The sequence below is a fragment of the Coregonus lavaretus genome (assembly GCF_964263955.1).
Source record: "Coregonus lavaretus genome assembly, chromosome: 22".
NCBI lineage: Eukaryota > Metazoa > Chordata > Actinopteri > Salmoniformes > Salmonidae > Coregonus > Coregonus lavaretus.
In genome coordinates this window covers 32863680-32886427 of record NC_140009.1, presented here as the reverse complement: position 1 = coordinate 32886427, position 22748 = coordinate 32863680, and the positions used below count along the sequence as shown (strand labels likewise).

The following is a 22748-nucleotide window of genomic DNA, read 5'->3' as shown; positions in this document are numbered from 1 at the left end:
GGACGTCCAAAGAGAGTTGGCGTGCAGGGATACCTTGTTGACGTTTGACCAACTAGTCGACATGGCCATTCGGTTGGACACCCTGCTCGCCACCTGTGGACGTCCCGGATGGGGGTCGCCCATTTCACCCTCCAGCACCTCAGAGCCGAGCCCTATGGAGCTCGGAGGTGCTGGCGCTAGAGAAAGGAGGAGTAGGAACCCGAGGGGGGCCGTCCCCTGCACCAACTGTGGCCGTGGAGGGCACACCGCGGCTAGGTGTTGGGGAAGGTCCCCCGGTGGAGGTGAAGGCAGGCCACGCATTGGGGAGTCCTCCCAGGTGAGTAGGCGCCCTACTTACCCAGAGCTTTCTGTCGTTCACATAACCTTGCCTGTTTGTTTTCCACAGGTAGCACCTCGTTCCCAGCATAAGGCGCTAGTCGATTCAGGCGCAGCTGGGAACTTTGTAGATCGCCAGTTCTGTGTAGAATTAGGGATTCCTCTCCTTCCCGTTGATAAGCCTTTCCCTGTACATGCCCTAGATAGCCGTCCGTTAGGATCTGGGTTTATTAGGGAGGTCACAGCGCCCCTTAAGATGGAGGCGCAGGGGGGTCATGAGGAGACGATTCAGCTCTATCTGATTGACTCTCCTGCGTATCCGGTGGTGCTGGGGCTTCCCTGGTTGATTACCCATGATCCTACTATTTCGTGGCGAGAGAAAGCTCTTAAAGGGTGGTCTGCTCAGTGTGAGGGGCTGTGTCTGGGTGTTTCCATAGGGGCGACCTCGGTGGAAAGTCTGAATCTAATGCCTGCACTGCACATTCCCCCCGAGTATGAGGATTTGACACTGGTGTTTAGTAAGACTCATAGACAGGGGGATTGTGCGATAGATCTCCAGTTAGGAGCAGCCCTCCCGCGGAGCCATGTGTATCCCTTGTCTCAAGAGGAGAGGAAGGCGATGGAAACTTACATCGCCGAGTCTCTGAGACAGGGATACATACGGGCCTCCACTTCACCCGCTTCCTCAAGCTTCTTTTTTGTGAAGAAAAAGGATGGAGGTCTGCGCCCGTGTATTGATTACCGCGGTCTCAATCAGATTACAGTGAAGTACAGCTATCCACTTCCTCTGATTGCGACTATGACGGAATCATTACACGGCGCTCAGTTCTTCACCAAATTGGATCTCAGGAGCGCATATAACTTGGTGCGCATTAGAGAGGGCGATGAATGGAAGACAGCGTTTAGCACGACCTCCGGTCATTACGAGTATCTCGTCATGCCATATGGGTTAATGAATGCTCCCTCAGTCTTCCAATCCTTCGTCGATGAGATTTTCCGGGACATGCAGGGGCAGGGAGTAGTCGTGTACATCGACGATATTCTGGTGTACAGTTCTACCCGAGCAGAGCATGTAGCCCTGGTGCGCCGAGTGTTGAGGAGGCTGTTGGAGCATGACCTATATGTCAAGGCAGAGAAATGTCTGTTCTTTCAGAAGTCGGTCTCCTTTTTGGGTTATCAGTTGTCTGCGTCAGGGGTGAAGATGGAGGTTGACCGGGTGTCAGCTGTGCGTAATTGGCAAACCCCAACCACTGTGAAAGAGGTGCAACAGTTCTTGGGTTTTGCGAATTACTACCGGAGGTTTATCCGGGGTTTTGGACAGGTGGCAGCTCCCATAACGTCTCTGTTGAAGGGGGGTCCAGTGCGCTTGCGGTGGTCAGCTGAGGCGGACAGGGCTTTTGGGAGACTGAAGGACCTGTTTACCTCGGCGCCGGTGTTGGCGCATCCGGATCCCGCTTTACCATTCCAGGTAGAGGTAGACGCGTTCGAGGCCGGTATTGGGGCCGTCCTCTCACAACGGTCTGGCACACCACCAAAACTCCGCCCCTGTGCCTTTTATTCTAAGAAACTCAGTCCGGCGGAGCGGAATTATGACGTAGGGGACAGGGAGCTGTTAGCCGTGGTACAGGCCCTAAAGGTGTGGAGGCATTGGCTTGAGGGGGCTCAACACCCTTTCCTCATTTTGACTGACCACCGTAACCTGGAATACATCCGGGCAGCTAGGAGACTGAATCCTCGCCAGGCCCGCTGGACTATGTTTCTAGCCCGGTTTGTGTTTAAAATCACTTACATCCCTGGGTCCCAGAACGGGAAGGCAGATGCCCTGTCTCGGCGGTATGACACGGAGGAGAGGTCCGTTGAGCCCACTCCCATACTACCAAAGTCTTGTCTGGTGGCACCGGTGGTATGGGAGGTCGATGCAGAGATCGAGCGGGCGTTACGCACCGACCCAAGTCCTCCACAGTGTCCAGTGGGTCGGACGTACGTTCCGCTCGAGGTACGCGATCGCCTCATTTATTGGGCTCATACGTCCCCCTCCTCTGGACATCCAGGTATCGGCCGGACAGTTCACTGCCTTAGCACTAAGTACTGGTGGCCAACGTTAGCCAGGGATGTGAGGGTTTATGTCTCCTCCTGTTCGGTGTGTGCCCAGTGTAAGGCGCCCAGACATTTGCCCAGGGGTAAGCTACAACCCCTGCCCGTTCCACAACGACCCTGGTCCCACCTCTCGGTGGACTTTGTTACAGACCTTCCCCCCTCACAGGGGAATACTACCATCCTGGTCGTTGTGGATCGGTTCTCGAAGGCCTGTCGTCTCCTTCCCATGCCGGGTCTCCCTACTGCCCTACAGACCGCTGAGGCTCTGTTTACCCATGACTTCCGGCATTACGGGGTACCCAAGGATATAGTGTCTGATCGAGGCCCCCAGTTCACCTCCAGAGTGTGGAGAGCGTTTATGGAACGGTTGGGGGTTTCGGTGAGCCTTACCTCGGGTTACCACCCGGAGAGTAATGGGCAGGTTGAACGTGTCAACCAGGATGTGGGTAGGTTTCTGAGGTCTTATTGCCAGGGCCGGCCGGAGGAGTGGGCGAGATACGTTCCGTGGGCCGAGATGGCGCAGAACTCTCTCCGCAACTCCTCCACCCAACTAACCCCTTTCCAGTGTGTGTTAGGGTACCAGCCGGTTCTGGCACCTTGGCACGAGAGCCAGATCGAGGCCCCTGCGGTGGATGAGTGGGTGCGGCGCTCGGAGGAGACATGGAACGCTGCCCACGTTCATCTGCAGCGGGCCATCCGTCGGCATAAGACGAGCGCCGATCTCCACCGCAGTGAGGGGCCTGTATACGCACCTGGAGATCGAGTCTGGCTCTCGACCAGATACCTGCCCCTCCGCCTGCCCTGCCGGAAGCTGGGTCGGCGGTTTGTGGGGCCATTCAAAGTCCTGAGGAGGTTGAACGAGGTGTGTTACAGGTTAGAACTGCCTATTGATTACAGGAATATTAACCCCTCGTTCCATGTGTCTCTCCTCAGGCCGGTGGTAGCTGGTCCACTCCAGGACTATGAGATAGAAGAGACTCCTCCGCCCCCGTTGGACATCGAGGGGGCTCCGGCGTACATTGTGAGGTCCATCCTTGATTCGAGACGCCGGATGGGGGGTCTCCAATATCTCGTGGAGTGGGAGGGGTACGGCCCGGAGGAGCGGTGCTGGGTGCCAAGGAGGGACATATTAGACCTGTCCCTGCTGACCGAGTTCCATCGGGGTCATCCTACGCGCCCTGCTCCGCGTCGTCCTGGTCGTCCCCGAGGCCGGGATCGGCGCACGGCTGGAGCCGTGCGTCAAGGGGGGGGGTACTGTCACGGTTTCGGCCGAGGCTTCTCCTCCTCCTTGTTCGGGCAGGCTTCGGCGGTCGTCGTCCCCGGAGTACTAGCTGCCACCGTTCGATGTTTCATGTTTGTTTGGTTTTGTCTGTTTGTACACCTGTCCCTTGTTAGTGTTTGATTTGGTTGCCTATTTAGTTTTCGTGTGTGGGGGCAGGTGTTATGTGGTATTGTTTATTTGTCAAGCTGTTGCTCTTTGGTATTACTCTCAGGATTGTTGTTTTTCCGAGAGTCCGCACTGTGTGCGCTATCGTCATTTTTACGCACTGTGTGTGTTGTGCGTACTTTGTATTTTGCTTCCCGGTTGGGTTGGCTGTTCGCCTGTTTGGTGCTGTTATGTTTGTTACTAAGGTCTGTTGACGAACGCCCGTGTTTCCTGCGCTTGATTCCTCACCGCATCTACACTCAGCTACTGACAGAACCCATCCAGCTTGAAGGAGCTGGAGCAGTTTTTCCTTGAAGAATGGGCAAAACTCCCAGTGGCTAGATGTGCCAAGCTAATAGAGACATACCCCAAGAGACTTGCAGCTGTAATTGCTGCAAAAAGTGGTCCTACAAAGTATTGACTTTGGAGGGGGGAGGGGGGGGGTGAATAGTTATGCACGCTCAAGTTCTCCATTTTGTTTGTCTTATATTATATATAATATATATCTTATATATATATTTTGCATTTTCAAAGTGGTAGGCATGTTGTGTAAATCAAATGATACAAATCCCCAAAACATAAATGTTCATCCATTTCCAGGTTGTAAGGCAACAAAATAGGAAAAATGCCAAGGGGGGTGAATACTTTCACAAGCCACTGTATCTTCTGTATACCACCCCTACCTTGTCACAACACTCCTGATTGGCTCAAATGCATTAAGAAGGAAATAAATTCCACAAATTAACTTTTAACAAGGCACACCTGTTAATTGAAATGCATTCCAGGTGACTACCTCATGAAGCTGGTTGAGAGAATGCCAAGAGTGTGCAAAGCTGTCATCAAGGCAAAGGGTGGCTACTTTGAAGAATCTTTTTTGGTTACTACATGATTCCATATGTGTTATTTCATAGTTTTGATGTCTTCACTATTATTCTACAAATGTAGAAAATAGTACAAATAAAGAAAAACCCTGGAATGAGTAGGGTGTGTCCAAACTTTTGACTGGTACTGTATTTACATGAATAAATGGAAAATGGCATTACACTTACGACATGTCTATAAAGGGCTATAAACACAGCATCAACATAAACCTAAACCTAAACATTCACCTCTTGGAGAGAGAGAAACAAATTACTTGGATTGACAAAGGGTCAAGATTTATGGCACACTCTCTCTCCAGCCTGGTATGAGAATCTACCAGCTGAGATCTTATCAGATCTGGCCAGCTGCCACAGGGTCATAAATTACCCAGAGCATGAGCAAGCTCCAATAACAGTCTGGGATGACTTTAGAAGCTAGTCCATGGCAGCGCAATAAACCCCCCTAATAAAAGGCCACTATGGAAAACGCTGCGGTAACGTGTGCATGCAAAAGACTATGTTTACCAATACAACAATTAAACCACTTCTGCAAAAGTACTTGTGCAACCAATGCAATAATAATACTTATGGCAATACGGAATAATACTACATACGATAAACAATACACAAAGCAGTATTGGCAACTCTAACATTAATGAATAGTTACAGCCATACAGTAGAACATATGGCTGAAACTTATCCAATCAAATTGTATTCGTCACATACACGTGTTTAGCAGATGTTATTGTGGGTGTAGCAAAATGCTTGTGCTTCTAGCTCCGACAGTGCAGTAATATCTAACAAGTAATATCTAACAATTTCACAACATATACCCAATACACACAAATCTAGTAAGGAATGGAATTTAAGAATATATACATATATGGACAAGCAATGACAGAGCGGCATGGACTAAGATACAGTAGAATATTATAGAATAGAATACAGTATATACATATGAGATGAGTAGTGCAAGATATGTAACCATTATTAAAGTGACTAGTGTTCCATTTCTTAAAGTGGCCAGTGATTTCAATAGGCAGCAGCAGCCTCTAATGTGCTAGTGATGGCTATTTAATAGTCTGATGGCCTTGAGATAGAGGCTCTGTTGCGCCTTCTTCACCACACTGTCTGCATGGGTGGACCATTTCAGTTTGTCAGTGATGTGTACGCCAAGGAACTTGAAGCTTTTCACCTTCTCCACTGCGGTCCCGTCGATGTGAATAGCGGGGTGCACCCTCTGCTGTTTCCTGAAGTCCACGATCATCTCCTTTGTTTTGTTGACATTGAGTGAGAGGTTATTTTCCTGTCACCTCATCCTTGTAGGCGGTCTCGTCATTGTTGGTAATCAAGCCTACTACTGTTATGTCGTCTGCAAACTTGATGATTGAGTTGGAGGCGTGCTTGGCCACGCAGTCATCGGTGAACAGGGAGTACAGGAGGGGGCTGAGCACGCACCCTTGTTGAGGATCAGCGAAGTGGACATGTTGTTTCCTAACTTCACCACCTGGGGGCGGCCCGTCAGGAAGTCCAGGACCCAGTTGCACAGGGCGCGGTTCAGATCCAGTGCCTCGAGCTTAATGATGAGCTTGGAGGGTACTATGGTATTGAATGCTGAGCTATAGTCAATGAACAGCATTCTTACATGGGTATTCCTCTTGTCCAGATGGGATAGGGCAGTGTGATGACAATTGCATCGTCTGTGGATCTATTGGGGCGGTAAGCAAATTGAAGTGGGTCTAGGGTGACAGGTAAAGCAGAGGTGATATGATCCTTGACTAGTCTCTCAAAGCACTTCATGATGACAGAGGTGAGTGCTACGGGGCGATAGTCATTTAGTTCAGTTACCTTTGCTTTCTTGGATACAGGAAAAATGGTGGCCATCTTGAAGCATGTGGGAATAGCAGACTGGGAAAGGGAGAGATTGAATATGTCCGTAAACACACCAGCCAGCTGGTCTGCGCATGCTCTGAGGACGCGGCTACGGATGCCGTCTGGGCCAGCAGCCTTGCGGGGGTTAACATGCTTAAACGTCTTACTCATGTCAGCCACAGAGAAGGAGAGGCCACAGTCCTTGGTAGTGGGCCTCGTCGGTGGCACTGTGTTATCCTCAAAGCGGGCGAAGAAGGTGTTTAGCTTGTCTGGAAGCGAGACGTCGGTGTCGGCGACGTGGCTGGTTTTCCTTTTGTAGTCCGTGATTTTCTGTAGACCCTGCCACATACGTCTCGTGTCTGAGCCATTGAATTGCGACTCCACTTTGTCTCTATGTATCGTGAGATTTTGAGTGAAAACCTCCTTCCATCAGCAAGGGCATTGAAGATGAAACGTGGCTGGGTCTTTCAGCATGACAATGATCCCAAACACACTGCCCGGGCAACAAAGGAGTTGCTTCGTAAGAAGCATTTCAAGGTCCTGGAGTGGCCTAGCCAGTCTCCAGATCTCAACCCCATAGAAAATCTTTGGAGGGAGTTGAAAGTCTGTGTTGCCCAGCGACAGCCCCAAAACATCACTGCTCTAGAGGAGATCTGCATGGAGGAATGGGCCAAAATACCAGCAACAGTGTGTGAAAACCTTGTGAAGACTTACAGAAAACGTTTGACCTGTGTCATTGCCAACAAAGGGTATATAACAAAGTATTGAGAAACTTTTGTTATTGACCAAATACTTATTTTCCACCATAATTTGCAAATAAATTCATAAAAAATCCTACAATGTGATTTTCTGGAAAGAAAAATCTCATTTTGTCTGTCATAGTTGACGTGTACCTATGATGAAAATTACAGGCCTCTCTCATCTTTTTAAGTGGGAGAACTTGCACAATTGGTGGCTGACTAAATACTTTTTTTCCCCACTGTACTTGCTTGATATATGTTTTACAGTTTCTTGAAATACTTTGCAAATGCAACTTATTTCTATGTGAAAACTGAAATGGTCTATTCATCATTTTTCCATTTTAGTAGACACTCTTATCCAGAGCAACTTACAGTAGTGAGTGCATACTTTTCCCCCGTGGGAATCAAACCCACAACCCTAGCATTGCAAGTGACATTCTCTACCAACTGAGCCACATCATCACATCATCAAAAACCACTTGATGTCTCAATGTACTAAATTACTGTATTGTGTATTGTTTTTCTTCATGGTGATGGAAAGTCTACAGGTACAAACCTAGATGACCAGCCTATGTACAATACAGTAATGTACATTTACATTAAGTGGTTTGTAAGGATGGTAAACTAATACTGCACAAAAAGTTATGCAGAATTTTTTTAGGGCCCGTACTACAGAAATCTACTACAGACATCTATATTATTCCGCTAATACTAGTAAAGTCCCAGTGCACTACCTTTGTGAAATATATATATATTTTAAATCAGCTTAATAAATAAATATATATGTGTTAGATTTTTCAGGGGGTGCCGCAACACCCTCAGCACCCCTACTTCCTGCCGCTATGCCTAAGAACAGCCCTTAGCCTGGTATATTGGCTGTATACCACACCAACTCAGGCTTCATAGAGCTCCACAGTGGAGGTGTCATAATACCAATAAAATCTTGCAGTCAAACGGCAGGTAGCTTAGTGGTAAAGAGCATTGTGCCAGTAATCGAAAGGTCGCTGGTTCTAATCCCGAGCTGACTAGGTGAAAAATCTGTCGATGTGCCCTTGAGCAAGGCACTTAACCCTAATTGCTCTGGATAAGAACGTCTGCTAAATGACAAAAAAAAACAGGGAATTGGTTCCAATCATTTTTCCACCATTCATTTTTCCCATAGGGGAGTAAATACAGGCGACAATATTGATAAAAGTCATCTTGTCCTAGAGAGATATACATGGTTATCAAAACATCATGCCAGGGTAAGCCTACACAAAACAGCCATTATTTTAAGGGTTTCTAAAATCCTCTATGGGAAAAATGAATGGTGGAAAAACGATTGGAACCATTTCCCTGTTTGCACGCTGGCTTTTATTGGTACTATGACTCATACTGTGGTACTCTATTGCTTAAGTATACTGCATGCTATGTAAAACCTCAGTAAGTGACTTACTAAATATATCAATAGAAAATGTAGACTATCTAGGCTATCCATCGTTCTCCATTCAACGTGTTGCTCGGTGAGGCTTGTGCAAATGAATAGGTTAATTGCGCAAGGACGGGAGTTCTGCTATAGTTGTAGACTGGGCTTCCTTAAAAACACGCCACATCGCCGTAAGTGATTTTCGTAGCAGTGTTAGGAAAGCATTTTCTCTAACTTTAACCTAATTCTCCTAACCTGCTGCGTGAGTTCTCCTAACCTGTAGACTACCTTTCGTTTCTTATAACCATGTGCTTCCGGGGTTTTAGAATCAAACACATGAATAAGCGACGTAAAACATTATCATTTAAACAAAGTAGCCGAGTGAACTGGTATATTTCCTCAATACAATAACGTGGTTGAGTAATAAGAGTGAATCATTTACTGCAAAATTCGCTTTGCCCGATACATTATGTTCTTCATTTGCAACTTACCTTTGGTTTGTTAAATACTATTTGCTCAGTAAAGTGTTCTGCCATTGTGAAAGCTCTTCAGTGACTGCCGATGAATGTGAAACTGATTATGTGCTGATAGCACAGAATGAGTGGCGCGACTTCAAGCTTCTCCCGGTCAGGGCAGGCCTAGCGCGACACGCCTTCATACAACCCACCACGACACTGAATGTCAATTCAACGGCTATTCCACGTTCAAGTGGGCATTGCCATAAACGCGCATTTAAATGGAGTTTATCCACCTCTATACAGCTATTAAGACCTATGGATACATTTTATGGTTACAATGTTTCCACGATGTAACCAGTAGAATAGTTGTGGTGTGTAGGATTAGCAGCACAGGTTAATCCTATGCACAGATGTTTACCAATGACCTGATTAGGCCTATGTCCTGTCCAGAGCTACTGTAGCCAGGACTATATTTATGCTAAGGAAACACATAAAGGCTAATGATGATGATAAATAAATCAATGTTACATCAAAACCATTAAACTTGTATTGGTGGTGCCACACTGTGGTGTAAGGGATATGGGGACATCCATGGGACCCAGGTGTCAGGTTCCTCTTACAGGAGCTTGTGGGGCCTGCCCTGGGGCCACTATTGAAAGTGCTCCTCTTTGAGTTCAACATCAGCATGATGAGCATATTATGACAGGTTCCGTGTTTGTCTGTCTTAACTGCCAGTTACCCTTGATAAACTGACTGAGATGTCCATCAAGTGCTGGGCCACTTCCTGTCTCTGGGCCTCTGGATTTTTTTGTTGTTGTAGTTGCAACTTGCACTATTAGGGAACACTCAAAAAAATAACAAAATAGCTGCTCATTTATATCATGCAGTTGCATATTTTTTTGTAGTAGGCCTATTCTTTGTCACTGTGATTAATTAGGTTATAAAGATCAAGTGAAACAGTGTGGTGTTAGGGTACCACACTAACAGGTTGTTGAAATTCACAACACTATTAGGATGTAGCACCCCCCTGTGGTTGTAATCTGAAGGCTGCCTTCATTTATACATGGTTCTACAGTATATCCCGTTAGAAACCGGTGACTAATGTACAATAGGCAACATACACATTTAAGACACTAGACTGCCTATGACTTCAAACCTGCATCAAACCTCACAATTGTGTTGTTTTTTCTACTCCGGCACAGGTTGCTTCCTCCACAGTTCTGTCCATGTGTCACGGATCCCCCCGGTACTGCTGCTCATTCCGTTCACCAGCTCCGGAGGTCTACGTCACCCTCTTTCGAGGCGTCACTGACATGGATCACTACCACCAACCCCGGACTGTCTTGTCTCATTACGCACACCTGGTTCCCATTCCCCCTGATTAGTATGCGTATATATGTGCCCTCTGTTCCCCATTGTCCTTGTCAATTATTGTCCCATGTCCGTTGGTCTCGTGAGTACCGTGTGTTGTGCTCTTGTTGTTTACGGGTCTCGTCCCGTGTATTGTGTAGAGGTTACACCTCAGTCTTTGTTTGGGTTACATCCCTTTGGTATATATATATACGTGTTTGTGTTGGGTGGAGTAAATAAAACCCCTAATAGGTATTCCTGCGCCTGTCTTCTAATCATTATACAACATGACACCATGCTTCCTCCACATATTACATTAATTCCCTTGGGGCCTCCAAGATTCAACCATTAGGTTTGCAAGTTATGTTAACATAGATAAAAAGGTTGTCTAAAAACAAAATGCAAATATCCATGAGTAATGCAGTTAAAGGGGCAATCAGCAGTTGCTACATCCATTTTTGGATTTAATGACATGTACCCATTGATTCTTGAAGAATAGAACTCATAAATGCCTAATGAGCTTAGTTCAACTGAGGTACCCCATCATAACCAAAACAATAAACTGTTTTTACTCCAATGTTTGTCAACAAAGTAAATGTAAATAAATGCTATATAGCCTCAAAGCATGGTTAAAACTATAGTTTTGATATCATGTATGGTCAGTCCTTGTAGCCATAGCTCTGTCTATGAATTTGAGAGTGGTTACATTTCTCCATCCCCATTTCTTAGCTTTTTACTGAAACAGGGGTGGGGAGAACGCTTTGTTATGGCTTCTACTGCTGATTGACGCTTTAACATTTCTCTGAATGGTGAACAGGGTTTCAGTCATCAATTAGGTTCAAAGTTCAGTCATACTTACCTATGCAAATGTAAAGAGTTCCTGGTAGGACTAATAAGTAGTATTAGTATTAATGCTACTATTACTTAATACTACTACTACTTACAGTATTAGTCCTACCAGGAACTCTTTACATTTGCATAGATACAGTAAGTATGACTGAACTTTATGAGCCTCACTATTATGATAATCTTTAGATTGATTTGATCATTGTAATCTACTGTAGTATTCCTAACTATTTGATATACAGGTAGCCTACTGTATCACATTTTGTCAACATGAACTGATCATGATAGACTTCATATTCACAGTACGTGTTTAACCTGTGTTGTGTGTGATAAATCAAAGTGACAGTTGTATATGTCACATGTTGTTTCTGTTCTACCCAAAACAGAGATTTGGTTTGTGTTCAAGTTGATTGAGTCGGGTCATGTGTGTGATAGTGGTTGTAAATGTGGTCAAATCATACTATTTTTAAACCTCTTTTTACCCACTAAAAAAATCAAAAATAAGCTACAACTTCAAAGAAGTGAACTGTCCCTTTAAATAAAAAAATTCACACTTTACAATATGTATGCATGTTCTCATCCCTGGAGCAAGGGCTGAGACAAGAGAGAGCCAAAACCTCAAATAATCTGGATAGTTAAGTATTATGGCTGTTGATATTACTTCTGCCAATGGTTTTGCCAAATCAATTTAACAATTTTATGACAAAGGAATGCAAAACATGGCAAGAGATGAAGAACGTAATCTGTCATCTAGTGGATCTTATTTAGTTTAGCGTAAGGACAGCTTGTTCTGTAACCACAACTATGAGCATAATCCTAAAAGTAATGTATTTATTAATTTTCAAGGGGGGAAATAGTTTTAATAGATTTGATTCTTAGATTTCTGTATTAACTAATCTCATTGGTATCTGGGAAAATGCTTTCGGGGGGAATTAAAAACGTTCAAAAAATAGTTCCCACACTTCTCAAATCACCTGGCATCACTATATTAACAGAAAAATCCCTGACTGGCTGTGTCATAGCTAGGTCAGAGTAATAACACAGTGATAACACAGTGATGCGGTCCTCATTGAATGTGTATCCTTATTGAGTTCAAATTCACACAGTGAATGATTGAAAGTGGTTATCCCACTGGCTATAGGGTGAACGCACCAATTTGTGAGTCGCTCTGGCTAAGAGCGTCTGCTAAATGACGTTAATGTGCCCTTGAGCAAGGCACTTAACCCTAATTGCTCCTGTAAGTCGCTCTGGTTAAGAGCGTCTGCTAAATGACTAAAATGTAAAATGTAATGATAATGCCATTCAAATTGTAAATGAATTGATCACAAGTTGTATTCAATGCTGGTTTGTATCTTTCTGGGGCCCTCAGCAACAAAAGAGGTGTGATCCATCACACATGTTCCGAGCTGAGCTTCTCTCACAGTAAGTTTGTTGGTTTAAACATTCCACGTGCGTTGTGTCACACAATATGTCATCATGCATTTTCACAGCAACCCACTACTGTTCACATCTGTCATCACATATTCATTCATTTTAGCAGTGGTTTGCATTGTAAAAAAGGCCAAATCCAAGTTGAATTCTCAGTGGTTCTCAGTGTGTTAGATGTGTTCAGTATGCTGTATGCAGTACAGTATATCTCCACCACTGACGTAAAGGGCACAGTCTCAGCTAAAAAATATTGACACAGCTCACCACATGTTAGGAAGTGGTCTCATAGATGAATTGGGTCCTTGTACCATATTTATTTGTTCTCCAGTTATTTGTAGTAACTGCGACTAGAAATGGATGTGTTGTTGTTGGTTTAGGTGTGTCTGAATGCATTGCACATGGCTATTTCTACAGTATGTTGCTGCAATTATCTTTCCATAAACAGCTACCTTTGTGAACTAAAGGTTATTTGCGTAACCCCGGTTCTCTGATATTATGAGTGAGATATCTCACAGTGGGATTCTAAGCAGCTCGAACACCAGAGAAGACAGCATTCCCCGGAGTCCAGACGGATTAAGCATTGGAAAGGAATGATCTGTTTTTGGTCACACCAATTCTCAAAAACGCACCACCTGTTTCCATACAGTGAGCTTGTAGAAGGAACCCTAGCACTCTGGAAAGTCTCAATGACTGAGAGACAGGCCTGTCGCATCCAGATTTAAAATGCCTTGCCTTACCATCGAGGGGCTACCAAGATGAGGGATGAGCCTTCGTCCCTCACTCTGGCTAGAGTGGGGAGTATGAGGCTGAGGGAAGGAAAAGCGTAAAGCAATAACCTCAGCCAAGGGTGTGCCAGCGCATTCACCCCCAGTGGTGCATCTCCTGCTAGCGTGAAGAACAACGGGCAGTGCACGTTTTCTTTCGATGTGAAGGGATCTATGGATGCTTGTCCATATCTCTCCCAGATCTGTTTCACCACTTGAGGATGGAATCTCCGTTCCCCTGGTTGGGGATTCCCTCTGGACAATAAGTCCACTCCTACGTTCAGTATGCCTGGGACGTGAGTCGAGCAGTGTAGTGACAGTAGGTGTGCTTTCCTTAGCAGAATAATCCTGATGGATGGTCTGTGTAAGCTCAGGGTAGCGAATGCCACCCTGGCGGTTAATGTACGCCACCACAGTCGTATTGTCTGTTTTAATCAAGAGACTTGTGTGATTGGTTTTTCAAGCTGCTTAGAGATTCTGTGAATCCCACTGTGAGATATCAAAATGAATAATTGAAAAAGAACCATGGCTGCCCAAATGAACCCAAGGAGCAAATTACAGTAGACTATGCAAAATGACTTGTTCGTACTTTGGCGTCCAAGTTGTTTGTCCTTGTTTTGTAAGAGACTGAAGTTTTACCAATCCTGTTTCTATATACTCCCTCTATATTACAAGAAAAATCATAGTTTACACAGATTCTCATTCACAGGCATGAAAAACATATTTCCACCCATGTTGCTACTCAGACAGTGCCAGATGAGACAGACAGTTTTGCCTTTCTACCTTCCTAGATAATAAACCTGCCACTGCAGCTGTGAAGGTGGGTGGGTGCATCCCAGTAGTCTACAGAAGTTTCCTAGCATACAGACAGACATTGACTGCGTCCCAAATGTTTTTGACCAGGGCCCATAGTGGTGCACTATATGGTGAATAGGGTGCCATTTGGGACAAAGCCTGAGAGAGAGTGTAGTGCCTCACCCTACTGACGTCATCAGGTGACCTTCTGGTCAGGACACTGTCCTTATCAGAATGTTTAGTTGTTCTGGAGTGTCTGTGACAGCCCTATGTGATTTTCACACATTGATCTGGAATGCCTGGAATCTAGGTGTCATTTCCTCCCATAGCAAAACATATTGGCTGCCGGAGACTATCCCTCCATGTTGGAGAGTTGGAGAGCTCTCTGTGTCTACATAGCTGAACTGTCTAAGCACATCTTGACCACAGCTGGGATTAAAGACAGACCAAATGTGGCTTTATAAAACCTGTTTGATACTATATCATTGCATGTTTTGTTTTCCCTCTTCTTAGTTAATTGTCAGTTACTAGAAAATTATTTATTTGTGTTTTCTGACAGTACTGTGCCAATTTCAGATAATATACTTTAGCACGATGTTCCAAATATGCACCTGTAGCATTTCCTATGGATTTCAAGAGGTCAGCAAGCCATCTTCATGTAGGAACATATTTCCAGGGCCACATCTGTAGTACACTACAGTCGTGGTCAAAAGTTTTGAGAATGACACAAGTATTGGTCTTCACAAAGTTTGCAGCTTCAGTGTTTTTAGATATGTTTGTCAGATGTTACTATGGTATACTGAAGTATAATTATAAGCATTCCATAAATGTCAAAGGCTTTTATTAACAATTACATTAAGTTTATGCAAAGAGTCAATATTTGCAGTGTTGACCCTTCCTTTTCAAGACCTCTGCAATCCGCCCTGGCATGCTGTCAGTTAACTTCTGGGCCACATCCTGACTGATGGCAGCCCATTCTTGCATAATCAATGCTTGGAGTTTGTCAGAATTTGTGGGTTTTTGTTTGTCCACCCGCCTCTTGAGGATTGACCACAAGTTCTCAATGGGATTAAGGTCTGGGGAGTTTCCTGGCCATGGACCCAAAATGTCGATGTTTTGTTCCCCGAGTCACTTAGTTATCACTTTTGCCTAATGGCAAGGTGCTCCATCATGCTGGAAAAGGCATTGTTCGTCACCAAACTGTTCTTGGATGGTTGGGAGGTTGCTCTCTGAGGATGTGTTGGTACCATTCTTTATTCATGGCTGTGTTCTTAGGCAAAATTGTGAGTGAGCCCACTCCCTTGGCTGAGAAGCAACCCTACACATGAATGGTCTCAGGATGCTTTATTGTTGGCATGACACAGGACTGATGGTAGCGCTCACCTTGTCTTCTCCGGACAAGCTTTTTTCTGGATGCCCCAAACAATCGGAAAGGGGATTCATCAGAGAAAATGACTTTACCCCAGTCCTCAGCAGTCCAATCCCTGTACCTTTTGCAGAATATCAGTCTGTCCCTGATGTTTTACCTGGAGAGAAGTGGCTTCCTCGCTGCCCTTCTTGACACCAGGCCATCCTCCAAAAGTCTTCGCCTCACTGTGCGTGCAGATGCACTCACACCTGCCTGCTTCCATTCCTGAGCAAGCTCTGCACTGGTGGTGCCCCGATCCCGCAGCTGAATCAACTTTAGGAGATGGTCATGGCACTAGCTGGACTTTCTTGGGCGCCCTGAAGCCTTCTTCACAACAATTGAACCTCTCTCCTTGAAGTTCTTGATGATCCGATAAATGGTTGATTTAGGTGCAATCTTACTAGCAGCAATATCCTTTGCAAAGCAATGATGATGGCACATGTTTCCTTGCAGGTAACCATGGTTAACAGAGGAAGAACAACGATTTCAAGCACCACCCTCCTTTTAAAGCTTCCAGTCTGTTATTCTAACTCAATCAGCATGACAGAGTGATCTCCAGCCTTGTCCTCGTCAACACTCTCACCTGTGTTAACGAGAGAATCACTGACATGATGTCAGCTGGTCCTTTTGTGGCAGGGCTGAAATGCAGTGGAAATGTTTTTTGGGGATTAAGTTTATTTTCATGGCAAAGAGGGACTTTGCAATTAATTGCAATTCATCTGATCACTCTTCATAACATTCTGGAGTATATGCAAATTGCCATCATAAAAACTGAGGCAGCAGACTTTGTGAAAATTAATATTTGTGTCATTCTCAAAACTTTTGACCACGACTGTACATCCAGAACATAAAATAGTATTTCTCTCCAGGTGGTGTGCATTACTTTATGCTAATGTTAGAGCACTTTCTGCCCTGCCAAACTCTGCACCTGCAACCTCCTAATCCTTCTCTTTACATGTTTCCTAACCCGGTTGTTCAAAACCATGTGCAGTCTGAGACCTCCACCTTTCCTGCTGATGCTCTGTTTGGTGCACCTTTTAGCTTGGTGGAAAGACATGAAGAGAGGCTTCATGCAATGCATTGTAGTAATCATGTATTCTACAAAGTCTTGGTCGACAGTGATTTAGCCTTAGTCATTTGATAACATTTCAGAGCTGAAACAGTTGTTTCAATGTTGATGTTGGATGAATTTACAGTAAACCTTCGGAGGAAAACACATCTTTCACATCATTCATTGTAATTTATTCTTACAGATTGAGTGAGGAATGTGGAAGAGCTAAGGCTTATTTTCAATGAATCAGGAATACTCAGCCTGTGAGTTTCTCTTTAGTTTAGAAGTTGGCAGTAAGACTGCAATGTCGGGCATCATCTCTGCCATGAGCTTTACTAGAATAATGAGTCAATGTAAATCACAACATCAATCTACTGTATCTTTGACTTTTGGACACATGGACTGTAGCTAAACCACTTATTTTACTTACCTAACATGTGAAGTTGGACCACTTTTGCTATTTCTGAACTCATATTACCTCACACACACCGACACATGCGCACGCACACACTGGCATGTACGCAGGCACACAAGTATACACACACACACACACACACACACAGAGGCTGTCAGAGGTAATGTGTCCTCCACATCTCTAAGATACAAGCATATCTGCCAGTCTTTACAGCCTAAACGTGGCGCTGCTCGGAAGCCTGAGGCTCTTGGTTCAGAGATGCACCTGTGCCAAAACCTCAGACTGTCACACCCTGATCTGTTTCACCAGTCTTGTGCTTGTCTCCACCCCCCACCAGGTGTCTCCCATTTGTCCCCATCATCCCCTGTGTATTTATACCAGTGTTTTCTGTTTGTATGTTGCCAGTTCGTCTTGTCTCGTCAAGCCTACCAGCGGTTTTTCCATGCGCCTGGTTTTCCAGTCCCTGTTTTCTAGTCCTCCTGGTTCCTACCATTTCTGCCTGCCCGACCCTGACCCCGCCTGCCATACCATTCTGCCTGCCCTGACCTCGAGCCTGCCTGCCGTCCTGTACCTATCTGACTCTGACCTGGTTTACGAACTTCTGCCTGTCCTCAACCTGCCTCTTGCCTGCCTCTTGTCTATTAATAAATATCAGAAACTCAAACCATCTGCCTCCTGTGTCTGCATCTGGGTCTCATCCTGTGTCGTTATACAGACACCAATTACAGAGTGCACTTGGCGCCGTGTGTGTGCGTGCATGCGTGTGTGTGTGTGTCAGATACTGCCCTGGGGGAGAAGTTGGATGTATTATTTGTGACTGTTGCTGGCCACAGCTTATTGACTTTCAGTTACATTCAGATGACTCAGAGCACACCAACTGAGCACAACCCAAACCCATTAACCCTAAAGCTGGCAGACCTAAACTCGCTTGGTAAGCTGATGAAAGAAATATGAGAGGTGAGAAAACGTGATTTACAGTGGAGTAGACAGATGCAATTATGGATTCCACAACTCTCTTTTTCATTGTGAGGACAAAACGTCTACTTTGTATGTTACAGTGTTTTTATGTTTGACCATTATTGAGTATTCAATGCCATTTTTAGATATTTATTTAACGTTGGATGGACCTTTTCCTTGAACATACAATACCAGTCAAAAGTTTGGACACACCTACTCATTCAAGGGTTTTTCTTTATTTTTTACTATTTTCTACATTGTAGAATAATAGTGAAGACACCAAAACCATGAAATAACACATATGGAATCATGTAGTAACCAAAAAAGTGTTAAACAAATCAAAGTAGCCACCCTTTGCCTTGATGACAGCTTTGCACACTCTTGGCATTCTCTCAACCAGCTTCACCTGGAATGTTTTTCCAACAGTCTTGAAGGAGTTCCCACATATGCTGAGCACTTGTTGGCTGCTTTTCCTTCACTCTGCGGTCCAACTCATCCCAAACCATCTCAATTGGGTTGTCGGGTGATTGTGGAGGCCAGCTTATCTGATGCAGCACTCCATCCCTCTCCTTCTTGGTCAAATAGCCTTTACACAGCCTGGAAGTGTGTTGGGTCATTGTCCTGTTGAAAAACATATGATAGTCCAACTAAGCGCAAACCAGATGGGATGGCGAATGGCTGCAAAATGCTGTGGTAGCCATGCTGGTTAAGTGTGCCTTGAATTCTAAATAAATCACTGACAGTGTCACCAGCAAAGCACCATCACACCTTCTCCTCCATGCTGAACGGTGGGAACCACACAGGCGGAGATAATGCTCTGCGTCTCACAAAGACACGACGGTTGGAACCAAAAATCTCAAATTTGGACTCATCAGACCAAAGGACAGATTTCCACCGGTCTATTGTCCACTGCTCATGTTTCTTGGCCCAAGCAAGTCTCTTCTTCTTAATGGTGTCCTTTAGTAGTGGTTTCTTTGACAATGAAGGCCTGATCCTCTGAACAGTTGATGTTGAGATGTGTCTGTTACTTGAACTCTGTGAAGCATTTATTTTGGCTGCAATTTCTGAGGCTGGTAACTCTAATTAACTTATCCTCTGCAGCAGAGGTAACTCTGGGTCTTCCTTTCCTGTGGAGGTCCTCATGAGAGCCAGTTTCATCATAGCGCTTGATGGTTTTTGCGACTGCACTTGAAGAAACTTTCAAAGTTCTTGAAATGTTCCGTATTGACTGACCTTCATGTCTTAAAGTAATGATGGACTGTCGTTTCTCTTTGCTTATTTGAGCTGTTCTTGCCATAATATGGACTTGGTCTTTTACCAGATAGGGCTATCTTCTGTAGACCACCCATACCTTGTCACAACACAACTGATTGGCTCAAACGCATTAAGAAGGAAATAAATCCACAAATTAACTTTTAACAAGGCACACCTGTTAATTGAAATGCATTCTAGGTGACACCTCGTGAAGCTTGTTGAGAGAATGCCAAGAGTGTGCAAAGCTGTCATCAAGGCAAAGGGTGGCTACCTTGAAGAATCTCAAATATAAAATATATTTTGATTTGTTTAACACTTTGGTTACTACATGATTCCATATGTGTTATTTCATAGTTTTGATGTCTTCACTATTATTCTACAATGTAGAAAATAGTACAAATAAAGAAAAACCCTTGAATGAGTAGGTGTGTCCAAACTTTTGACTGGTACTTTATGTTAGCCATTCTAACTCCATAGGAGCAGATTTGGTACAGTAGGCTACATTTGTTTTTATTTCTCAACACTTTGATCAATGCTTTCTTTTCTACATTTATAGGCCCCATAATATTTTCATGGCATTGCCCTACAGTCCATGTGTGTTTGAATCAACATGGAATCAAATAGGACTGTATACCATTACATAGCAAAACAATATCCATCTTAAACTGAATGGGGTCATTGTGTTGAGCCCTGAGGGACTCAGTCACAGTAATATTTTATAATCCTTTGGCTTTCCAACCAAACCCTGTGGGTTTTGGAAAAATTGATTGTTTGTAGGGCTTGCTTAGCTTCCACAATCCTTTGGTATTTGTAGATATAAATGTAACTTTAGTATATCATTGATGATTTGATGCTCACTTTGGAATTCTTTTGCTCCTTTGATTGTATAAAACATTTTTAAGCAAGTATTTTTTGTCATCACTTCAATTAATCCTTTTATTACCGCATACAGTAGGACAAATAATGACATTTCTAACCAAACTTAAATGTAAACTTGAACATTGCAATATCTTTGCTCCACCTGTAAGTTTGAACAAGAATTGTTTGAAATATGCATACTTTATTACATAACAAAACAATATTCAGGGTTGGGTAGGTTACTTTCTAAATGTAATCCGTTACAGTTACTAGTTACCTGTCCAAAATTGGAATCAGTAACGTAACTTTTGGGTTACCCAAACTCAGTAATGTAATCTGATTACGTAATTGGATTACTTTACATGTAATCAGTTACTCCCCAACCCTGACAATATTGCCTCAAGTTGAATACTGTAGTCACGTTGTTTTCTGCCCTGAAGTAAGGTCTCCTCCAAATGTCCAATGTACACTGTGGAATGCGTCCTAAATGGGACCCCTATGAAATGCACTACTTTTGACCAGGACCCATAGAGCTCTGGTCAAAAGTAGTGGACTAAATAGGGAATAGGGTGCCATTTGGGACGCAGTCAAGGTCTCCTCCAAATGTCCAATGTGCACTGTGGGTTAAAGTATTCAAAATCTTGTATTTCTTGGACAGTATGAAAATAAATGTGTCAAGAACAAAGTATAGAGCAAACTGGAGATCAGTTCACTTCTGGTCTGCTGTGACTGGCTAACCACCTGGCTCCCACCTGTATTGGACATGCATACTTTCGTCTGTCTCATTCTATTTTTAAACCATCTCTTTTCTTTTCCTTTCACTCCCCAGTCCCCACCCTTCTTTCTCCATGTGAACTGTTATAATTCATTCTCATGATTGAACGGTATGTTGGACCAAGGAATTCATCCTGAATACTCATGCCCATGTAGTACTCAATGTATTATTTCATATTAGATCCATTTCCAAAAATATTTATATGGAATGCAGTGTTGGGGAAGCTACTCTGAAATCATAGTTGACCAAAGTACCAATTACTTCACACTGAAAGAAGTTAAGCTACACTAAAGCTACCCTTAAGAAACATATAGATTACTTAACTAAAGATACTTTGAAAAAGTAGTTCACTACATCCAAGCTAATTCGTAATGATGATTATATCTAAATCTGAAATGTCATAGACTACAAATTGCAAGAACAGATCACTCTGGTATCAGATGTTAAGAGAATGTGCATTAAACACAAAACATATGTTCCAAGTGAGAATTAGGAAGGTCTGATACCGAAAAAGAAAAGAAATTCTAGCCTATTTCACCCATATTTAATTTAATTTACGTTCCAGTAATTAGCTACACTGCTAATGGCAAAAAAGTAATTAACTCCTGAAAACCCTACCTAGATTTGAATTTAGTTAAACTATCACCAAGCTATTTCAAAATGTAGTTTAATTACTAGTCGAACTACATGTAGTTCACTACTCCCCAACACTGATGGTACAGTGAGGGAAAAAAGTATTTGATCCCCTGCTGATTTTGTAAGTTTGCCCACTGACAAAGACATGATCAGTCTATAATTTGAATGGTAGGTTTGTTTGAACAGTGAGAGACAGAATAACAACAAAAAAATCCTGAAAAACGCATGTCAAAAATGTTATAAATTGATTTGCATTTTAATGAGGGAAATAAGTATTTGACCCCTCTGCAAAACATGACTTAGTACTTGGTGGCAAAACCCTTGTCAGACATTTCTTGTAATTGACCACCAGGTTTGCACACATCTCAGGAGGGATCTTGGCCCACTCCTCTTTGCAGATCTTCTCCAAGTCATTAAGGTTTTGAGGCTGACGTTTGGCAACTCGAACCTTCAGCTCCCTCCACAGATGTTCTATGGGATTAAGGTCTGGGGACTGGCTAGGCCACTCCAGGACCTTAATGTGCTTCTTCTTGAGCCACTCCTTTGTTGCCTTGGCCGTGTGTTTTGGGTCATTGTCATGCTGGAATACCCATCCACGACCCATTTTCAATGCCCTGGCTGAGGGAAGGAGGTTCTCACCCAAGATTTGACGGTACATGGCCCCGTCCACCGTCCCTTTGATGCGGTGAAGTTGTCCTGTCCCCTTAGCAGAAAAACACCCCCAAAGCATAATGTTTCCACCTCCATGTTTGACGGTGGGGATGGTGTTCTTGGGGTCATAGGCAGCATTCCTCCTCCTCTAAACACAGCGAGTTGAGTTGATGCCGGGGCGGCAGGTAGCTTAGTGGTTAAGAGCGTTGTGCCAGTAACCGAAAGGTCGCTGGTTCTAATCCCCGAGCCGACTAGGTGAAAAATCTGTCGATGTGCCCTTGAGCAAGGCACTTAACCCTAATTGCTCCTGTAAGTCGCTCTGTATAAGAGCGTCTGCTAAATTACAAAAATGTGATGTAATGTAAATGTAATGCCAAAGAGCTCGAT

General features: G+C 44.1%; 1 protein-coding gene across 1 annotated transcript in view; it reads right to left on the bottom strand.

The window, feature by feature from the left end:
- The window catches only part of LOC311150080 (adenosine deaminase-like), a 39602-nt gene extending 30211 nt beyond the window's left edge, over positions 1–9391 (bottom strand). The window contains exon 1 of the mRNA XM_084187351.1: positions 9207–9391. Coding sequence (XP_084043477.1) covers positions 9207–9251 — 45 coding nt within the window. The 5' untranslated portion in view covers positions 9252–9391. The remainder of the gene's footprint in view (positions 1–9206) is intronic.
- Positions 9392–22748: the final 13357 nt, after the last annotated feature.